We start from the raw sequence: 23060 nt of genomic DNA on the forward strand, positions 1-23060 counted from the left end.
TTTCATGAGTGGCTCATAGAGTTTCCTAACTCCTCTTTTTTTGTGTGCAGATTTTCTTGTTCTAAGATAGCTTTGAAAGAAAATCATGTTTTCACATCAGGAAACATCTGTTGTTTTTCTTGCCAAAATAGGATATCTCATACCCTCTGACAGCAAAACCTAAAATAACTACTTCAGTTCTCACAGTGATTGCAGTGCAAAAATAGTTCCATTAAAAAGCTAAAGGGCAGTATCCCTTTCAAATAATAGCTCTAACAAAAAATACTTTAACCATCCCCTTTTTCCCCACTCTTTCTTCCGCCAGCTTTTCTAGTGTCTGTTCAATAGTTTTTTGGTTTAGATATTTCTTTAAAAGAAAGAATATGCAAGCAAATACTAAGAAATTTCTACTTTTATGTGCAGACTTCACAGGCAAACTGAGATTGGTAACATGTATTTGCTTTTTAGTTTTAAAAGCCCAGATTTTAATTTATTTTTTCTATATTAATATACAGAAACATATAATACATTATTACTTACATTGGATGTATGAATTTTATTATAAGAACAAAAGCTATAAAGGAGTACCATTATTGGAAAAGCCGGGTATTAGCTGATTAAAAGATGCCAGAAGCTCCGGTGAGTGGTACATCTTGCAATCACAGATATATCAAGAACTATGTCTTTTTATTTCACCTGTTTAATAGATCTTAAATTTAACACAACTGATAAGCAATTTTCACATATGAAACCACCTCTGCGGCATTGTTTTTTTAAGCTTTGTATGTGTTCTAAAAGCCTTCAGATATTTGTATACACCTACAATGCCTGTGCAATGTAAACGTGATGGCTAAAAAATAAAATCACAGAATCACAGAATATGCTTATTTTAAATACTTTTAAAATTATGAGGGATTTCAAAGGATTCTAATGAAGCTCTAATATCTTCACCTTATTCAGAAGGTTATTTTACCATTAATTTTCAATATAAATTTGTATAACATTCATTTTTAAATATTCTCCAAAATCCATGTATTTATCATGCTCAATATCAGAAAGACATATAGAGAATACCTTCTGTAATCCTGAATTTTTCTGGACCCTCAAATTTATAATGCTGAATGATTAATAGCTGCACAATTGAAGTCTGTGAATGGTATTTCTTGAGCAATCCATTCAGCACCAATAGCAAAGCCAAACAGTTCTATACATCCAGTCCTGTAATACACCAGGGTTGATTGTGTTATTGAAAATCCTTTCCACAGAAGGACTTATTACCCATTTCAGCTATGAAGATGAACAAGAAACAGTTCATTTTTTCCCATTTTAAGGCATATGTCAGGGAACAGCAAAGGTAGGCTGCTTGGAAAGGACAGTGGAGCTGGAAACCAAGAGCCACAGCAGGGTAGGTAGGGCAAGGCTCTCTCCGACAAGGACACAGTCCCATGGCACCTGAACAAAAAAGCAGAGCAGGTCCATGACAGCAACCAAGGCCAACTAACATAACAGTGACTGTTGCTTCACTAACAGTATTTGGCATAACTAGGATCACCAGTGTAGGGAACTACCCTTTTCCCCACTACCCTCATAGAAAATCACAATCTGAAAAAATGTGTATAGTTCACTCACTGAGAATTACCGCCTGGTTTGACATCTCCACTGTGTCTACAAAAACGATGGTACAACAAATCCACTGTTTGAAAAGTGGGATTTGAATTACCTGTGGCTTGTAAATTCTCAGTGTGAATGACTTGCACAAGGATGAAGTATGTGCATCTCCTTCAGAGAGGAAGGTCTTAGTGAAAGACACAAGTCCACAGCAACTTACAATGAGCATCTGGAGGATCTCCTGGAAGTTGGAGCATGGTGCTTCAAGGTCCAGTAAAGAACACTTAAACCCTTCTATCTTTATTAATTTATTGCCATGTCTAAATTATAAGTATTTCCTAAAAAAGATTTCCACACATTTCATATGTTTTACTGTGAGTTATTTAAAATAAATTAAAAAAATAATAATTCCAAGATGGAAAGACGTCTACAACTAGAATTTTTTTGACAGAATCAATGTTCCACCTAAGTTTTATAACCGGTTTGACTGTAGAAATGAATGCTGAAGTCTCCCTGTATTGATTTGAGATAAAACTGAAAACAGCTTCTCGATTGCAGCATTTATGAATGACAGATGCGCCAGGAATACTGGTTTTTATTGCCTCCTCTTCCGCAGTAGCCATTATCAGGAATGACTAGTGGACCACTAAGATACACAACCTACTGAACTCAGCAGCAAAAATACACTGGCTTTTTAATGATTAAATAACTGTACTTGATGTGTGAAGCCAAGTGTCCAATAAATGGAGCTTCTAACATTTCTCTTTTAAGATGTAATCCTACATGAAAATTTTTCTGTTTAGCTGAGACAACAAAAAAGGCTGCAGCACATAAGTAAAAAAGTAGAAAGAAAAAAAAAACAGAACCCCATCTACTAATAACCTTGATGAAGATTGACTCAAATCTGGTATAGTGGCACACAAAAAAATATCCAGTCATTCTTATGGAACTCTTTTCTTTCTATCCATTACATGTTTATAAGTCATGAAAAAGAGAGTAAGGAATTCTGGCAGCTGTCAAATGCTTGTTTTCCTATGTAACACAATGACATTGTTTTCCAAGTAGTGAAACAGGTGTGCCATTTTTTCAGCGTCACCTTCCTTATTTAGACAGCAAGCAAGCTAAAAACTATCAGCTAGGAAATAAATCTTGGAACATCATCTTGAGGAATTTCAACTAATATGAATGAGCAACTGGGCTTAAGTTTCCATAGATACACACACACAAAAAAAAACTCCTGATACAAGAATATTTACTACCAAAAATTAACAACATTCAAATCAATTAATCTTTATTCAAGGTAGAATTAAGCACACAGGAGGAGTGTTTATGCACATTTAGGAGACAGGAACACTAAATATTTGTCATGATTTGTCAAAGACATCAAACTTAATATCACTCTAAGATTTAGCATTTATAAGCCTATTGTAGAGTTTTATTGAGAACAATTTTGTAAAATTATCATAATGGAGTCTATGCCTTAGAAATAATACTTTTAGAAGTGTTCAATTGTATATCTAACTACAGGTTGATCTTTACATTTAAAAACAGAAAAGAACTCTTGGAAACTTTTTTTTTCTTTAACGTTACTTGACATCACACAGAAGTGCTACTCCACGCAGTACCCAGTGCTCTGGAGGTTGACGAGTTTTAAGATCTATAGCAGCAATGTAATTCATATCTGTTCGACTGGTCTTTTTGTAGACTGGACATGAATACAAATGTGGATCTTTTGCAGCTGAAAAGACAGAAGAGACATAAAAAGCAATTAAACTAAGTTGACAGAACAGGACCCTAAGGGACTGGTCATAAGGCAAATGGAAAATTGAGTAAAAGTTCAATAGACACTCCTCTCCATCAGCACCAAGAAACACTTTTACTGGATTCTCACACTGTTCATTACCGTGCTATTGCCAGCTGAAGGCCATATGTGGCTTGAAATTTCTGTAGGTTTAAGATTTAAAATCAGCATATAGGAACTCTATGTGGCAAGAAATGTAAACAGACTCGCTAGAGTAATTAGTGTTCTTATTAGTTCAATCTGCCCACTGAACATTACTCCTTACCAATATATTATGTCAAAATAAAAAATGCCCTATTTTGAAATGCATTTAGTATTTGAAAATACAAGTCATCAACTACTTCACTTGAGAATTAGAACAGTGGTCTAGTCAATAGTTTAGTACTTCAGTGTTCATTATTTAGTATCTTGGTTGTTGATCATGCCTTTTATAAAAGGTCAGCTATTAAAAATAGCATGTAACCAAGCTTTGCTTTTAGAGGTGGAATGCTTTTCAATAGACTTTTCCAATTTTACCTTCTGTGGTGGATAGTTCTATCCTATTTAACATCCCTATTCAACAGCATTTCCTATACTATATGGAAAAAACATCACATTAACACAAATTACACATTTTCACATAACAGTACTGTCCTTCAGCCCCACAAGTTTCTTTCCCATTCTTACATTCATTTTTTGCCTCAAAGACAAAACGTCTTCCACCACCTCACTCTACCTCTTGCTTGCTTCTGTTAGCTTAAGCAGTCTTATCCAGGAAAAAATGCATTTTTATAAATATACACATTACATATATAACATGTTCTCTATAAACACCTTATATAGACATATACAACCCCATGTATATCTTTTATGTTGTGTGTACATGGTTATATGTTTTGTATATATATATGTAACATTCATTTAGCATGTGAGAAAGAGGTTATTTGGGTTTAGGTTACAGAGGCTACAGAGGTTACAGAGTTTATTTATATGAATGTTGATGTTCTAAATCTGAGACACATACTGTCAATATGTACAGCTCACCTTTAAATAGGTTAAAAAGTTATTAACACCATTAAGACCAGAAGGTATCTATCTAATTAGAGGGAAAAGTGCCCATAATCAATTACCAAGGAAGTCTGAAAGCCCGCTTTAAGTGGAAGACTGGGAAGACTTCCCATTGAAAAAGATTTGATATGTATACAATGAATAGCAACAGCATCATGAAATCCCTACAGCCCAAACGATTTCCATGTAGTTAAATAATGAATTCTATCAAAATAACATCCTTTACAATACAATTACTTACTGTTATTCTCTGCATATATCCTTATAACCGGCATCATCTCAAAAAGCACCTTCGGCTTAGATTCAGTCAGTCTCATGTTTCTTCTGTCCCAGCCAGCTCCCTCCAAATACAGCCCATACACATAGACACCTTCCAAAGGAGGGCTTGTGATATCATCCTTCATCCATTTAGTGACTTCATTGCACAGCACTACACTGTCAAGAGCCCATCCTTTGTTAGCCCTTGTTATTTCCTGCCCAAACCAAACAAAAGTTAGAAGGTTACATTTTCACATATGCACAGAACCATTTTTCCCAGCAATTATATTGTATGGTCATAACATATCCTCTTCCATACAAAACCCCCAACTTTTTATAATATTCATGTTTACAGCAATTTGACTTGTCTCTGAGGTACTGATGGTACGGCACTACAAAAAAAGCTTTCAGTACTTTATCTACTATATTTCATTTTCAATCTTTCTATTATATACAATACCTTAAGATTGTACTAAGTAATAACACAACCACTGAATGCCAAGGGTAACCAGCTCTTGTGAATATTAAAATTTCACAGATTTGATGAGATGAGAAAACATTAACTGCATGTGCTAAGTAAAACATATTTTCTGGGGTTACCTTTACTTTCCTGCACCTGTACCCGTCAGTAACTGAATTCTTATTAATGAGTAAGAGCTTACTCAGCTCTAAAGCTATGAAAAAAAAAAAACCACAAAAAAACAGAGAACACTTGAAGATAGAAGAGCTTAAGATTTAACATATATCTCAAATTTAGTCTATTACTTAATGCATTGGACAAGACTCGGTTACCAGTTGCCCAGGTCCTTACTATCCCATGTCATTAAGTTATGGCAAACCAAAGTTTTATCCTGGTCTTGTAAATGTTTTCCAAGGTCTTTGTTGGAAGTAATTGGAATTAATGTTTCCCCCTTATTGCAGTTAATTAGATGCTTTAAAAGAACAGAAGATTTATAGTTAATGATCATTCTGGCTCTTCATCTTTCTCATTTCTATTTGTTTCACCACATAGCAATGCCCAGAAAGTCACTTTGGTATTTACTTGGGATATTAGGTTGTTATGTATCCACAGTCTCTTTTTATGGAACCAGAAAGTTCTGTAGATTCCAACTCTTTCAAATCCTTCTACTAAACCTTTTCCACAAGCTTGGGTGCAAAAGAAAATTGCAGTTTAGGACCGCTTACTCAAAAGAAATATTTTGTTACATAATTCCAAGGCTATTCCTGCAATTTTAACACAAGTCACCAATCAGAACTTCAGATTACGCTACCCAGACCTCAGACTAAGAGGGGAGATTTTTCCTTCTCCACAAATCTTCATTCTCTCCTCCAAAAGTTTGGGTTTTTTCCCTGAGGTCCCATTATATTCCTGCCTGAGTATTCTTTTCCATTTACATACTCCAGACACTTATTGTCTCCAATATGTCCCTTTATGCTGACCAACACAGGTATTTATTGCTTCCTTTTAACGTAAAAAGTAGTTCATTTGTCAAATGCAACTAGCTTGCTGAACATCCAACACAATCACCAAGCTGACAGCCATATGTACATTATCAAATACATCAAATCTCATATCCACTAATAAAGTCTTTCCCAGTTTGTGAAAAGAGACTGAATCAGCTACTGAACTATAGAAGGGAAATATAAAATGAATTGGGAATAGCTTTTCTGCCCAATCTCCAGCCAGATAAGTATTGAACACAGAGCAAAAGAGAAGGGGAAAAAAAAAAAGGGAAATTAAATGGCTTAACACCCATTTTCAAGGATACTTCAATGAAAACATGAGACAATCATTCTCCAGTCTACCTTAAAATGTTGTAAGGTAGCCCCTACTTATTTGGGTCTTGCTCAATGCAAAAATATATTTTAACATGTTAGTGGTTGAAATACTGAAAAAGCATGTGCAAAGGAAGAACAGTTCACTCAGGAAATGTTAAGACAGTCACGTATCTTCCCTGCTGACATGATGGGAGTCACGTGTTTTAATTCATCTTTTATCACACAATAAATTTTATTTTTAAAGTATGTAAAAAAATTTATAAGCAGAATGAGACTTCAAACCCACTTTACCTGCCTCATTGCAGTTAAAAATCCTTGAGGATTAAAAAACCCTGCCATCCAGAAACAGTTTGGTCGACTTTCAAAAATCCACTTGTAGAACTGGTGATTTCTTTCTAGAAGCTCAGTAAACCAGAAACCAAGAGTACTGGAAGCCCAAGATGCCTAAAAACAGTAAAAATTTTTTAGAATAGCATATTCATGTCAAGAAAAGATAACTCCTCACGCGGTAGTAAACAACATAATTTAGCAAAGCATATTTGAAGATCATCTTTCATATCTTGACTTTTAACCTGATGCTTAAATATTGCATCCTACTGAAACCTGAAGCAAAGTCTTTCTCTCTTCAAATTCATGCCTACCATTCCATTTACACATGCATAATGCTCTCCGTAGTAATTGTCCATTTTATTACACTTTTGCAAAGTTAGATAGCTGTTTAAACTAGGAAGAAAAATAGTATACATTTCTTTTTAATCCCAAGGTCAATAAATCAAGATAACATGATTTCTGCCAAAACCGTTCTGGTTTTTTATTCCTCTGAATAAAAAGCTAGGGGAAATTGATCTCAGACAATGTGGAGATATAAGGTTTGTCTCTTTGAATAGTTGTGCTGTGAAGCATCTGCTTTGGTCCAGGTTTTGTACCACAAGAACACTTTGTGAGTAAAAACAAACAATGAAAAAACCTCCCTGTTTTTCTTTTCATCAGTTGCCATCAACAGCTCTAGCTGTCCCTGAAAATAGTTTCTGAGAGTTGGAATTGTCTAGCCTGGAGAAGAGAAGGCTCAAAGGAGATATTATAAATATTTATACCTCGTGTGTAGAGAATGGAAGATGAGGCCAGATCCTTGTCAGTTATAGAAGTAAAGGTAGTGGGCACAAGATGATATGCCAGAAATTCCATTTAAACCTAAGGGGTTTTTTAATTTAGTTGGCTGGTGGCTGGTTGATTGGTTGGTTTTTACTGTGAATGTGATCAAACATTGGAATAGGTTGCCCAGAGAGATTGTGGACTCTTGATTCTGGAGACCCCTGAGAAACTTCCTTTAATTGACCCCACTTTCACAAGTGTAGTCCTTTCCAGTGTCTACTATTCTGTGATGATATGACTACAAGTCTTAAACTCAAAGAATAGCACCAGTGTAGTCCACTAATGTGGGTGCTATGTTTTAAAATCCATCATCACATTTTAAATTACTCTCTTCTCTCTAGCTTTTTATCCTGACAACATGCAAGAGGCTGTTAAAATGGGAAATACGTGCAACCCCCACATTCATTTCTATTTTTATAAATGAAAGAAGGCTTGTTTTGACTGTGTTTATTTTAGCACAAAATCTATTCCAGCAGTTGCACAGTTCTGGTTAACACTCTTAAAACACAGATTGAAAAAAAGTATTTACTATAAGTCTAACAGTTTAATCTACCTGTTCAGAAATACGGTTTTTCTCTTTTCATAACAAGTGATGTACACATACTTTTTTCCAGCTAGCAGGAATCCTTCCATCATACATGCAGTCTAAAGCATCCCTCAAATTTTCACTCATAACTATTGTCCCATCAATGGCAAGTTTTAGATCAGTCAGAGTGCTTCTCACTAAAGAAATAACTCTCTGCATTTGTTCAATCTCCTGTCGCAAAAATATGTTCATAGGCTGAAAAGGTCCCATGTTCTTTAGTTTTTCTTTTACCTGTAGGTAGAAAACCAAAGATCCTTCAATAAAAGTGAAAAAACAAAGTTGGCCTTATGTCAAGGTTAGGCACCAGTATGATTTTTAGGATGTAACACTTCTATTTATGGACTTAAATGGTCAGTTTGGAACCTCCCTTGAATCCTCTGCAAGACAGAAATACAGGATTTGTTCAAGAGAAATCTAGGATGATGAGATTGGCTGTGGTTTTAGTCTAACTCATGATTTAGTCTGTATCTCATTCTATGAGCTAATCTCATTTAAAAAGCATGTGGGCTGTTAACCCTATCTCAAGGCACTCAGATGTAATTCCAAAAGACAGTTCCAAGGTTCACTTTGCACAAATCAATCAGGACCAATTGCCCCAGCTACTTTGCCTCGACATAGTAGCACTATTAATCAGCAATGCCTGGGAACTACCACATTACCAGGCAGTTTTGTATTCTAACCAAACTCACTGATAAATTTTTAATTAAAAGTTAGTAAAGTTAACAAATTAACAACTGCATGAACATAACTAGAAATTTTATAGTGTCAATAACCTCAGTCAAACGCTGATGATTCTACCTCCTCTATAGTACAAGTGACAACTTAAGCATTAAATGGTTTAATATTTCTTAAAAAGTTCTTACAAAAGCACTTCAGCCCACATTTAGTGATCTCATAAACATTAAGAGTCTGGTGAGACTTCTCTACGGTATATTTTGGAAGCATTGCCTGTGTGCATGAATTCAAACATGCTTTGAAAAAAGTTGTTTGGTTTTTCTTTTTCTTTTTTTTATCCATAAAAAGCAAGACGAAGTAAATGTTTTTGACAGGATTTCATTAACTCACTTCATATGGTACATAATCAGCAGGAAGCTTTTCCAGCATATCATCAGCCAGTCTGGCTACAACTGCCTCTCGGGTTTCACCTCCTCCACCAGAGCTATCTTTGGGCTGGATACTGAGGATGATGTCCAATACATCTTTGGAAACTTTACTTTGGTAAGTGATATCTGCATTGGGGTGCAAACCAAACACCTCGGGTGTGTCATAAGCAGGAAGGCTCTACATAGTAAAATATAAGAAGAGCACAACTGGATATGGATTTATAAGTTAATCATAAAAATCCCTCCCCCCCAAAAAAATCCCAACCAAACAAAAAAACAACATACAGCAAAAACAAATAACAAACAGAAAAAAACCCCTTAAATTGTAAAGTAAGCCAGATTTCTTCAGTCTTAGGGAAATAACTTGCTGTGGTCTATTTGTTATGTCACAGCCCAAATCACACCAAACAAATTCAGTTTTAACATCCATGTGCTGTTTTAATAGTAAGCTTGTTCTTTCATATATCTACATCTTTTATTTCTGTGAGTTTGTACGCAATGTCTGGACTCCATTTTTGCCCTCTTTAATAACTGTGTGCCTCTGGATAAGTCCCTCAAGCAAACCACAGGAAAAAGAAAATATTCCTGTCATGCCGATAATAACATTGATGAAAACACTTAGTTGTCACTAATAGATATGCAGAATGCTAGAAATCAATAAAGAATCCATGAATAAAAGACAAAATACAGGCACTCAGAAGAAAAGAAAAAATATAGGGAATCAGGAACACATGAGTAACAAGTGATTAGCTTTCATTTACCAACCTGTATGTACTGAAGGTATTGATCCACCATAGTGCATTTAGGTATGCTGTATCCTTTGTAGAAGTTGAATTCCTGATTAAATGTATTGTCATTGAACCAAACCTTTACAAAGGTGTTCATGAGTCTTTTATCATAGTCATCTGTCACACGACCACCATACTGGATCTCACCTATCATGTAACAAACAGTATTCCAGGAGATCCCCTGAAAAGAGTATTTTAAATAGAGTCACCCATTTTTAACTAATTGATGCAATTAGGATTGAAAAGGTCTGTACTTCTAAGATTTACATTTCTGAGATGGCGGGGGGTGGGGTGGGTTTAACATACAGGTTAATACAGAAATTTAATGTGCACTGGATTAAAAATCTAATTTAAGTCTGCTGCCCTAATACATGTACACTTGGAATACTAAATGTTTGTGGGGAAAGAAAACAAGTTAAAATCATGCTTGTATTTCAGTTATTAGGAAGCATTTATATTCATTCCACTACTAGAAAGATCTAATCATCTTAATATACCTTCCCCACAAAAGCATTCATTACCTTCTTGGTATCCATGCGATTTAAGTGATTTTGAATGAAGCGCACAGTAGCATTGAAATCAGCTTGATTAAACTCATAGGGTATATTCCAACCCAGAGATCCAAACTTGCGCCTTTCTTGAACAGTGGAGTGTAGAAAGGCTACAGCATACAACATTGGTTTCCATTGTACCATTTTACTGGAATCTAGTAAATCCTGGCTGACACCTATTGATTGTAAATGGACTTAATAAGAATCACAGTGATAGTCCTTTTTGAAATTACTTCAAATTAGTGCTAAAATCTCGCTCTAGAGGTCTTAAGTTGGCTCCCCGCCTCTCCCAAGAGTCTAATTATTGCCCCACAAAGTGTTCTGTGCTGGGGGCAGTTTATAGCATGTTATTAAGTTGCTCAAATTAAAAGAGTAAACTTCAGGGTAAAAAACCCACAATTTACTAATAGTTGAATTCACATAAAGTTGCTTTCCACACAGACTCTTTGTTCTTTGCTTTATGTAATGTAAAGAGCACTTGATAGCCAGCAAATATTAACATATCATTTTTCTGCCAAAAGACAGAAGAAGATCAAAGATTCAAACACTTTGAACTAAGATATTAGAAGACAAAATTTGAGAAAAGAAAAAGCATTTCCTGTTTTGCTGTCCAATTAGTTCTGGCAACAGAAATTCAGCAGATCTTCTCTTCTTCTTAATTTTCACAACTTCTAGCTCAAAACAGGGACCAAGATATGTGCTGGCATAATTGTGATCAGTCCTTCATATTAGCTTATCAGTGGCTGTAACACGACCACACAAAAATACCAAAGTCCAAAATTTGGTTTTAAATCACTGCCATTCTAGCACTCACCACCATATGTTCTCTTTAGCCCAGCTCTGAGCCCTTGCGGTGGTTCATTGGTAAACTTAATAGACATTTGAAGTAGGGTGATGGGGAACTGTTTGTGAATGTCAGTTGTCATCCATAGTCGAAAGCTTTCATGGACATTCTCTGTCTCTAATAGAGTGTCCATCAGCTCATCCAAAAAGTCAAGTCCAAGGTGGCAGTTTTGCAGAAGTGCCCAACCTCCCTAGTTTAAAACAACAAAATATGAAGTTATCAACATTGTTCACAAACTGAAATCACTCTTTGTGAGCTAAGATGCGGGCTTTTCCTTCTGGAGGTGGTGTTAGCTTATTTGGCTTTTTCATGTAAAGAAGTGGTCCTTACTTGTCCCATCTGCTCTTCTCAAGAAATCTCTACCTTTTCCATGTCAGTACAATTAAAACATACCTTGCCATAACTATACTCTTGATAAACACCGATAAATTTTGGCTTACATATGGGAGCTCAGGAGTAGCTCCATAGAGCAAGCTGCTAAACCTTGTTCTTCACAAGGGTACCAGGCTTGGAAAATAGCCAAATATACATACTTAATTAATCTATTGTTATCAATCAATAGGTATCAAACTTTCTCATATGAATTCCCACACTACATATAGACATCTCATATACCTCTTCATTAAGAGGATATGTGAGACAATGAGGGAAAATAACTGCATTTCTCTTAACTAAACAAAAGGTGCTCCTCTTCCCTATTTTTGAATGAGTTTCTTTTCATCTGATCTGCTAATTACCTCTTTATGAGAAGTTGTCAAACAAGAACCAAGTTGTCAAAAGGCAAAAGTCAAAGAAAAATAGGTTATACAGACAGGGAAGAAGCTCATAACACAAGAGTGTAAGAAATTTAATTTTTTCACATCAGCAGGCACAGCAGTACTATCACCTGAGGGGCAAAGCTTGCTAAATTGGAACATCTCACCTTTTCTTTCTCATACAGATAATTTTGTTCTTTAATTGCTCCACGTTTCACTTGTAAAATGCCTGTGCTACCAGATGGTCCCTCCCAAGTCCAAATCCAGACTACAGCAATACAAAATATTTTGCTATACGACCTTGTTTTTCTCAAGTTTATGTAGCTATCAATAGTATATTTGAAATTAATTTTCTTGATTTAACAAAACGCGTTTGTATTAGTAAAAATACAAAACAAAAAATGTTCTGAAGTGCTTGCTCAAAAATATTTACTAGTCATGTAACCAAAAAAAATCAATTCAACTATGTTTATCAGTCAGCAATCTACAACAAAATCTCTATTTTATACGCAAAACACTCCATTTTCAATGAAAAACATCTGTACAGTATCAAAAATTTGTTACGGCCAACTAAATGACTGAAAAGACAGTTTTATCGCTTAAGACACTTATTTATATAAATAAATATAGGTTCTTGCATTAGCATTAACTATCCACCAAACAACCTTATTTCATGACAGGATTTATATTTCTAAGTGTTTAATACAGCTACAAAAAGCATTCAGATTTTTGTCACTTACATGAGCCATTGTCTGCTGTAGAAGTTTACGAGCATGGATTTCTTGTCCTTGGCCCATGGAAACACAGCACGTTTCTGTCTTTAGTCTTTTTCCCAGAGCAATAATTGAGTCCGTAGGATCAGAGCCCATGGAAAGAAAGCAAATGAGGGGAGTACGTGGATCTGACTCTTCCCATGTTTTCTCCAAATCCAAGATGACTCCCTCTGCGTATTTCTCACCCATAGTGTCAGTGATGTATTTTCTTGCCTATATTAAAAAGGGTAAATTTAAACTGTGACCTAATCATTTAATAGTTTTCTTCCCAGTGTAAACCAATAAGTCAACTGAAGAGCAAAGGCTGATAAAAATTTATACCAGAAATAAAAATATGCAACAAGTTTATTTTTACATGTCAATACATCATACTGTCTTTGATGGTGTTATTTCTTACAGCATTATAAGACCAGTTAAAATTTTAAAAATAATTATTATATTACAAATATCTGCATGTATTGTTATATGTAATACCTATAATTACACTTAAAAAAAAAAACCTCTCTAATACTTCAGAAAAAAATTAATTTTTTACATATCATATCTCCATTCGACAGTGTGACTCCTAGCCTTAAAATCTAGGAAGGAAGGAGGAAAGCATTAAAGATGGGTTTCAAAGCTTTTAGGCCTTTTCCATCTTCATGGTTAAACAAACAATGAATTAACAGTAGTAACGATGAAAATAACTATCAGTAAGTAAAAGATCCAGAGGAACAGGTAAAGACCAACTCTTTTATTCCTTTTTCATTTATCTTTAAAAGTTTTAGATTATTTTTCTTTCTTTTCTAAGAAATAGGAAAGGCTCTTTCAGACAGTTTTGAGATGATCTTTCTTGTGCTCTTTCCCACTACAATGCTTTCATCTTGGATAAATCTTCCCCTTAATACCTCTGGGTTATTTCTCAGAGACAAAAGATATTCAGCATTAAGCATTTGATGAACTATCAGTTTTCATAAAATTGTAAGATGAAAGTGTATCTTGCCCCCATTAACAGTAGAGAGGAACTAATTTTGCATGATCCATTTCAGTCATATAGCACACATCACAGAGATATTCTTTATACTGTACTGTTTAACCTACTGACTTCTCTTCCTATGGGATTTCTGTGAATCCAATCAAAATGTCTAAAGATATGCATCCATAAAATTAATACCACGCTTTTAGTGATGTATTCCAATTTCAGTAATTTGTCATTGATTGCTCTGAATTGCCAGCGATTCAATTGTTTTTTTCTTTTGCACCAGAGAAGAATATAAAGATTAAAAATAGGCTCCTATAAGTTGATTTTTCTTTAAAATAGTCTGTTTAATAACCTTCAATTTTAAACTTCTTTTTAAATAGATGACTTTAAATTAAAAATTTCGAACAGACTTTAATACAGATTTTTCTAAAATGGGTCTAATTCTTCCATGCAGGAAATGGTTCCTCAATTAAATTGTTTTCATGTTTCCTTTTCCCTCAGACAACTGAGTTCACTAAAATGTTTTACTTCAGCCTAACAAGGGGACACTTCTAAAATTCCAGTGAGTAAGCAAGGACAGTGAAAAGTACCTTCTGAACTGATAAAGAGATCTGGATAAACACATGTGACTCCAGCAGAAATCCTATCTCCACAGTGAAATCATTGGATAAGATTTGTTCAGTTCATTAGAATAACTTTGCTAATGTTTCCCGTGTAACAAATGCATAAATTTTCTAAAATGAATTTCAGAAAATGCAACGTAATGGTCCATTACAGGAAGGTGCTTAGCATTACATAAAATAGCACTGAGCTGCAATCCGGTAACTATTTATTCTAATGATACCTAAATAGACCATGTTGGCTATATAAAAGTACCTGAGCTATGGTCCTGTCAGGACACCACGATCTGATAAGAAGAAGATGTCTGAAGCAGTCCAGAGATTGAACATAGCCACTGGGAACCAATTCTTCTTCGGGATTCTTACTATCAAACCAGATTTTCCACTGTTTCTCTTCACTGGAAATCTGCAGTTATACCATCAAAGGAATAAATCTCACTAAACAGACAAGTCATATTTGCACTGCCACTAGGTCACAAATTTTTAATGAGTCAGAGACACATAATCCACACACAGGCATTTGTTTAGCAATATTAGTACACAGGTTTAATAAGGCTATTAAAAATTATAGGATAAACTTTCAGGTTTTAAGTATGGAATTACAGAATGCAACAACACCCTTATGCATTCATATTCTGAAAAAAAGATCTACTACTCAGTATTTTTCATTACTCTTCACATATACCAAATGGTATTTACTTAGTTAGCTGCAATACACTCAGTGTCCGCTAAAACTGTTCATACAAGTGTTGAATTTACTGAACACCCTTTCTCTAACTATTTCTCCATGTAACCAGAGAAATATTGGAATAAGCATCATAATACATAGTGTAAGAAAATTTAACAACTGAAAGAAGATTCAAGTTGCAATACATAAATTGGATAATAGCAAGTGGTATCCCAATCTGAAAATATTATAATTGTATGAAGTGTGCACATTCTACTTTCTTCTTATTTTCATGGAGGTTTTTAATTCCTTTCATCAACATAGAAGTCAGGGCCACAACTGTGAATACCTGCTGTCATTTTCATTCTGTTCTATAAAATAAACCAGTTTTCCATCACATGGTTTGATCACTACCAGACAATCACTGTCAAACAAGAGATTGATTTTAAAAAGCTCTTACATACTTGATCAAGAATATCTGAAAATTGTTCAAGTTTACTGAGCTCCACCAAGTTCAGCCAAGTCATATCCAGAATCCATTTAGCTGGCTTAGGAGGACAAGTTTTAAGGTCTAGAGAAGCACCACCTGCAAGAAATTGAACTTAGTTACAATTAGAACTGTTGGAGACAAAAATACAAACAAACAAACAAACAAATAATAAACAAAATAACACCTTTGTAAAATGTAAACTAGATACTACAAGGCTATTTCACATGATTAAGTTTTCCCAAACCGGAGAAATATGACTTAATAACTAAGGAAGGTCATAAAGAAATTTCTAAGTTAGGTAACATGCAAAATTTACTTTCAAATCTTATGTTTCATCTAAATTTACGTAATTTTTAAAAATCCATAACAGCTTCTCATTACAAAATAAATCTATGTTTTACTGCAAAAGAATAAACTTGGCTTTGGGTTCATTTCAATGTTTTTTCTTTGATTTTTTGTTGATGTGGATAATGCAACAACTTTGCCAATGTATACATTTGCCTTCCTTGAAATTCAACTGAAACTAAAAGAAAGCAAAAACAAAATAAAAGGAAAACACCAAACACAAGAATCCAGATTTTTAATCACAAGGTTACAAGGGTTTTCTACTTTATAAAATCATGCCATATTTTATGAAGCAGAGTTTATAGTTTGGTTAATTTATAATATTTTCTTATATTATATACCTTAAATGTAGTCTTTCTTAACCAATTTACCTTTTGAGGCTTTACTGGTTTTTTCTGCAATGTGCCTGGAAATAAATGCTTTTTGGGAAAAGATATTCTGAAGATTCAACACGGAAAAATTCACAGTTATAATCCATAAATAAATGTTGCCTGGAAAATTAAGTCTCTTGGAAAGATAATACCAAATGAATCCAAACTTTCAAGTGAACACAGCGCTCGTATACAGCTCATACCAAAGCCATGAACTTCTCACATTCAGCTAAGATTCTGATATTCTTTAAAAACTGTTAGCATCACTTTCTGTTCATATTTACTGCAGTTATCAAATAAACTAAAGTCTTTTTATTGCAATAATAATTTTTCTAAGTCAAACACACAGGTAGTGGTATTTGAGCAACAGACATAAACAGTGAAAGGATACTTAAGAATATTCCTTTCAAATTCTCATGATTCCAAAGATATTATCAATATTCAGTGTGCTGCTATAAATTAGAACTACCATACAATGTTATCTGCCACCAGATCAGAAAGATAACCATGTATTCTTACAATTGACTGGCTTCTAATGTGCAAAAGAAAGAAGCAGGTTGGCTTGGAGAAATAACCAAAGAAGTTTTCTATAATAATATATATGCTCTACTTAAAATTGCTCCATAGTTTCAACCTTTAATAAGCGTCAGAAATTCTTCGTGCTTCACTCTGTTTCTTTGTATATCAATCTTCAATGTAAGCAATAATGTGAAGAGAAATTTGTGCTCCTCATAGAGTCCTCGAGCAGTATATTTGAACACTTCATATGTCATATGTTCAATAATATTAGTAATCCTCTTGCTGGTTATAGGGCTCTTGGTAGACCTGTCAGAAGAAAGGTCTGGAGTTGAATGTTTGCAGTTGCAAATGACAAAAAGCCATAGGTCTGTATTTTCAAAACATGAAAGATAACAGATCACAAGCACAAAGTATCAGACAGCAAGCTAGCAACAACTTTCAGACTGAAGGAGCAACAAAAAAAAAAAATTTCTGATCAAGCCTTTTTGCATACCTGAAAATCAATGTAGTATAATAGTTTTTAATTGTCTAATCCCAATTTTGAAGGACTGCAAGTACATTAGAAGGTTTATTGCCTTGGTAACTAACAGATGAAGTCTTATGGATATTTAAACTGACAATTCATGGTCAAGACTTAATATCAGTCTTCTTTCTGATATTAGCTTACAACAAATCTTTACCGTACTACAAGCACCTCCAGGACTGGGTAAATTCAACTTATTGTTAGCTAAATTACCTGGCTAGGGAGCAGTCAAAAAGCCTCAAAAACTGCCGAAGCGAAGTCTGATACATGACATTGACCATGCTCATCTCAGTAATAAGGAAGTACAAGATGCTTCCTCGAGTTGCAACTGAAGAAAAAGAAACAAGAATGTGTTCAAAGTAGAAATGCAGAGCAGAAAACTTCAGACCTCTACAACATGTACAGTGACTTTAATACTAATGATAACAATAACTGAAGTTCCTTGAGTTATTGTATTCTTCACTGCACAGAAAAGCAATAAAATTATTCATTTAATCCTCATTTATACATCAGCAAAAAAAAAAAATCTTTTCTGCAATTAATGCATACTATGTAAAACCTAGTTTCAAATATGAGCATATCTGGAGAGCAGCTGGATGATACACTGCAATATTCAGATTGTCAGTAGAACACATAAAAATTTTGGTAGTTTGAAGTACTGTTTGATTGTCCAAACAAATTCTCTTTACAGACTTTTATAGGAGTCATATAAAAGCCAAATGAACTATATTGATTTAACTTACCCAGCACTGATTTAACTTACTTTCAGTAGTCATTAGTTTTAAATACAAAGGTTTTACAAATTCTGCAAAGCTTTCTGATACACTAACTGTACCATTTCATACTTTCCCTAAAATGCAGGTAATTCCAGAGAGCTTTCCTCTTTTTTTCTCCACTTTTTTCACATTTTCACCTGTCAGTTAAAAGCCAAAAGACAGATGAAATGTGTTGACTGTAATAACCTAAGGAGAAATGATGAAGGATTCATCAGAACAGATATAAAGAGGATTTACCAATATACTGGGCCTGTAAAAGAATGTCAATATGTTGAACTCAAACACACAGTTACCTAAACACCCTAATGACTGGCACACTTGTATATTGAGCAATGGGAAGTCTACAAAGAGAACAGATCACTCCATTTTATAAATTCCACATGAACCATAACATTGACTATTTTCTCCATGATCATGCAATATGACATTTCCTAGATACGTTTTACTTATGGGAAAACAAAGATCCTTCCCATGAATTATGGTCTTCCTGATCTTATCCTACTATTTCTCCTATTCTGAGAATTGATGTTTTAAATACACGGTCAAGCCATTTGTCTTTCATCACTACCTTCACTCACCAGGTCTATACTCTTCACGGGCTGAGTTGATCTGTATTTCAGTTTCAGCAGAAGTTTGCAGTTTCTCTATTACTTCTTCGGCAGTCTTCTTAGTGTTAGTCAATACAATTAGTAGACTCTCATCATCTGCCAGAGAACTCTTAGTGCTTGTAAGTCGGAACAAAAGGTTATCTTCTAGGTCCTTAATCCTCCTTTTGTTCATAGTCACATCTTCAATAAGATCAGTTCTTTCTTTCTCTAATTCCTATTGAAATACGTGGTAATATTTGGAAAACAGAAAATCAATCAAAAATAAAAGCAAAATAAAACAGTTTAAAAAATACTGATCCTACTAAAACAGTGTAAGTCAAGAGTAACTGCAGTAATTTGGGGGTAAGAATTCCAGTGGTATTTCTGAAACAAGGTCTATTACCAGGTTTCTGAACCGGCTACATAAGTAGGCATTAACAAATCATTTCAACAAATACTATGGAACATGCTCATATCATGCCCTAAAAGAATAAGACATTCGGAATAGTAATTGTTTTTCTTCCCTTTCTTTTTCAGAAAAGACAAGTGCAAACACCATCTTTTTTTCACTCCGTCTGATCTCACCCTCATTTATGCCTTGTTTTTCAATCAGCATATTGAAAATTTAGTCTCAGTTACAATGGCCATCCTCAGTCATCAAATGAAGCAGGAAATATTTCAGAAAGTGCCTCTGAAAATACTCTTCCATCAAACAGGGATAACTTCAGCCTTTCACTAAAATGCTTCATTGAATAAGAAAATATGTAGAACTTGAATGTTTATTTGATTATTTTTGATAATATAGTCTGTGTGGTTTATGTACCCAGTTTATTTTCCAGTGCTCATATATAAAAGATGGACACCTGTTAATCAACAGTTTCACATTAAAAAAAAAACAAACCTGTTTGAAATATCTAAAAAAAAAAATATTCTTCAGAGATAATAGTCCTTTCAGTTCATTCTTATAATACTTTTAATATTAACCTTTAAAAACTTATTACAAATTAATCACTCAGAGATAAAAATCCTCTATTGAAATATTACAAAATGTTTCAATACATTACAGTGAAGTAAAATGAAAGAAAAGAGACAGGATGGGTTAAGAGTCTTTCATTAGATATGAATCAGCAGTAAGTGAGCCAGTTGGTAGAAATATTGGCTATGTCTACAGAAGTACTCCTTCTCTGTTTACAAAGGTATGGTGAACAATTTTAACTAACTTGGAAGTTGTGTGTTCACTCCACCCTTGCCAAGTCCACTTCTGCACTGCTCACTGGCTGATAATATTCCAAATAAACAGGGACAACACTAAGAAATACATGACCTCTCAAATAGCACTAGAGGCCTAATGGACCTGAGACCTCAGCAAGGCTTAAGGAAAGGGTTTATTCCCTCATTTGAGTAGCTTTCATTTATACAGATTTGCAACACTGTTACAAGTTGGATATTGCTATTTTGTTTTTCCGCATTCCAAACTTGTGGTCTTCTCACTCCTACATTCTCCTTACATTCATAAGTAATTCAAGCATTCATTTCTTTTAAGGAAAGTCCTTTTACCTTAAAAAGGAAATTAGGAAAAATCATTGTACTAGTATCAGATTTAGGGTTTTTTCTTGTCACTTGTACAAAAGGTACATTGAAACATCATAATCATCATCAGGTAGAAAAGATTATTTTACAATCATTATAGAATAATGTAAATGCTACATAACTTAAAAGATGTGCTTACAGATTCAAAAGATTCTGACAAAAACTGATGAAAACAGACAAGAAAACTACAGTTAACTGCATTTTAATCAACTGATGCCTCGTGAAACTAAAGAAAAACAGGTATTTTAGGAAGCAAGACAAGCATCATGTAAGTTTGATGAATCAGAAACCCTTTTTCAAAAGTACAGTATTAAAAGAAAGTTAGCACCCAATTAAATATAATAATTAACATGCTGAGCCAAATTAAATGTCATGTTTTCTGATTTCAGTTTAAAAGGTTAAACATACTTTGGAATGCAACGCATTTTAAAAACTGAAAGCTGTTTTCCGCACAAGAAGAGCCTGAGAAACAAGTTGGAAACAGAATTACCAAACTAAAGTGAAAGATTCTTAGATGAAAATCTTAGTGAAAAAAATCCACCCTATTAAGCTCTTAAAATACTTTTTGCAGATCAGAAAGTGTACACAGTTAAAAGTTTTTTCGTTTCTTTAAAAATTTCCAGTCAGAACAGCAAGGATGAAGAAAAACTAAGCCAAGTTGCCATGCATATAAATTTAAGGAACTTGCACCAAAGAGGCTATTTTGAATCCAGCTTTATGGAATTCCTTTCACAAGCAGATGACATTTTACAGTCTGTAACAAAGAATGCTAGTTCTTGTTAATATCCATAAAATATAAAAGCTGCTAAATAGCTTATATCATTCTGTCACAAAATGATTCACAAGTACAAGAATTTGTTCCTTATGAATCCTGAGCCTTTTTCCAGCACAAATCTTGAAACATGAATGTGAAAATTCAAAAAGCCATAAACAGTTCTTGCACGTTATAACTCTACTACTAATCTGACATATCCATGACACTAAATAAACAATTTTTTTGTCAAATTTCTTAACAGCTAATGTATCAAAATAAGGATATCAATAAAATAACATGTTATACTGCATTCAGGCATATATCAAGTCTCTCAAATCCAATTATTCCATGAAATAGAGTAGAATTAAATTTATACAGATATACCAGCTGCCCTTTGACCTTCTTATGCTTCACTCACATCTTGGAATTGATTTAACATTCTGATAGAAAAGAAGAAATCAGTACCAGCATTCTTATCAGTAATCAATCAATTCTGTGAAATGTATTTGACACAGATTTTACTAATGAGCATACCAAACAACACAGTAGCAGACAGTTAGACTCTGCAGAAACTTCAAATGATGAGGTGTAAACACTCCTTTTCCTTCATGCATGTCTAAATCTCATTCATTCTAAGATCAGAACTGTATCAGAGACAGTGGAATGGCAAGAAGGATAGAAATGTGCATGCAAATCTTGAAGAACACTAATTTCAGAGAAATAATCTCTTCTCTTTTTGGGACAGAATTTCCTCACATACATTCTAACACTGGATATCACCAAGCAGTGATACTGCTCAAATCATTTGGCAAACTGCCTCACAGCTAAACAATTCCATTACTTCCCTTCCAAAGGCTACAAAAGGTAGCAAGAATCCAGACACTTAAGAGAGGAATGCCCAAATTCCCAAAGATGTGTAATTAGGTATCATAGAAAAAAAGGTACTGGATCGCAGGATATTTCAAATTGACTCTTCAGGAAACCTTGAACCACAGGATGTATAAACAGAGGCAAAGTAAACTGTAAAGTGGTACATATACTCTATGGAACTCCCCCTTTCTGTCAGGTGGTCCACTTGTCATTTATCTAGCAAAAATATTCCCCAGGTGGTCTCAAACAAAACAGTAGTGAGTATACTACTCTGAGAATCTGGTTCAGAAAGCATAGTATGTCCACTCATTATACATTCCCTGTTAGTGGCAAATAGACCACCAGATAGTAGAATAATTTTAATTTAGAAGGCACCTACAGACATTAACTAGTTCAACTCCCTGCTCAAAGCAGGTCTAATAATTCAGTTGCTCAGGGCAATGTCCAGTTGAGTCTTGAACCCTTCCAAGAATGGAAAATCCACAAAATCACATGGTAATCTTTTCTTGGATTCCTGGGTAATGTGTTCCTGGTTTTGACCACTCTCAATGTAATTATTTTTCCTAATATCTAATCAGAATTCCCCATGTTCCAACTTGAGTCTGTTACTTGTCAGTCTATTGCTTTGCACCTCTGATAAAAGTCAAGCTCCTCTCTTTCTGTGTCTTCCAAGCAAGCATACAGAAACCGCAATGACTGGAGGAATTTGTTAATAAACTGACTTTCATCTGAAGGAATGTGCTGTATTGCAAGGCCCAAGAAGTGAAGTTTGGCATAAGGCTTTGTGAATATACACATCACAGCATGTTTCAGATAAACAGTGATAATTTCATTACATAGTGGGTTGTCAAGCTGTCAGTGGTTGAAGCAAAGCTGACGGTGCAATGAACCTGTCTGACAAAATATAGACCGTCACAGAATGAGTGTGATTTCTCTCATGAGATCTGTGGACTTTTTGGGAAT

At 34.4% G+C, this 23060-nt stretch overlaps 1 protein-coding gene across 11 annotated transcripts in view; it reads right to left on the bottom strand.

The window, feature by feature from the left end:
- Positions 1-2852: 2852 nt before the first annotated feature.
- DNAH5 (dynein axonemal heavy chain 5) overlaps positions 2853-23060 on the bottom strand; it is a 128809-nt gene continuing 108601 nt past the window's right edge. For 10 of the 11 annotated variants that reach the window (XM_027681587.1, XM_027681580.1, XM_027681557.1 and 7 more), the window contains 14 exons: positions 18875-19118; positions 17734-17848; positions 17113-17303; positions 15737-15858; positions 14862-15011; positions 12992-13237; positions 11467-11686; positions 10623-10828; positions 10079-10282; positions 9276-9491; positions 8229-8441; positions 6764-6916; positions 4677-4908; positions 2853-3325 (listed from right to left, as the gene is read on the bottom strand). In XM_027681587.1, coding sequence (XP_027537388.1) covers positions 3174-3325; positions 4677-4908; positions 6764-6916; positions 8229-8441; positions 9276-9491; positions 10079-10282; positions 10623-10828; positions 11467-11686; positions 12992-13237; positions 14862-15011; positions 15737-15858; positions 17113-17303; positions 17734-17848; positions 18875-19118 — 2664 coding nt within the window. In that variant the 3' untranslated portion in view covers positions 2853-3173. Of the gene's footprint in view, positions 3326-4676; positions 4909-6763; positions 6917-8228; positions 8442-9275; positions 9492-10078; positions 10283-10622; positions 10829-11466; positions 11687-12991; positions 13238-14861; positions 15012-15736; positions 15859-17112; positions 17304-17733; positions 17849-18387; positions 18483-18874; positions 19119-23060 lie in introns of those variants that run through there. The other variant, XM_027681598.1, reaches the window with a different exon arrangement.

The sequence above is a fragment of the Neopelma chrysocephalum genome, unplaced genomic scaffold, assembly GCF_003984885.1.
Source record: "Neopelma chrysocephalum unplaced genomic scaffold, ASM398488v2 Primary Assembly neopelma1_22b, whole genome shotgun sequence".
NCBI classification, from domain to species: domain Eukaryota; kingdom Metazoa; phylum Chordata; class Aves; order Passeriformes; family Pipridae; genus Neopelma; species Neopelma chrysocephalum.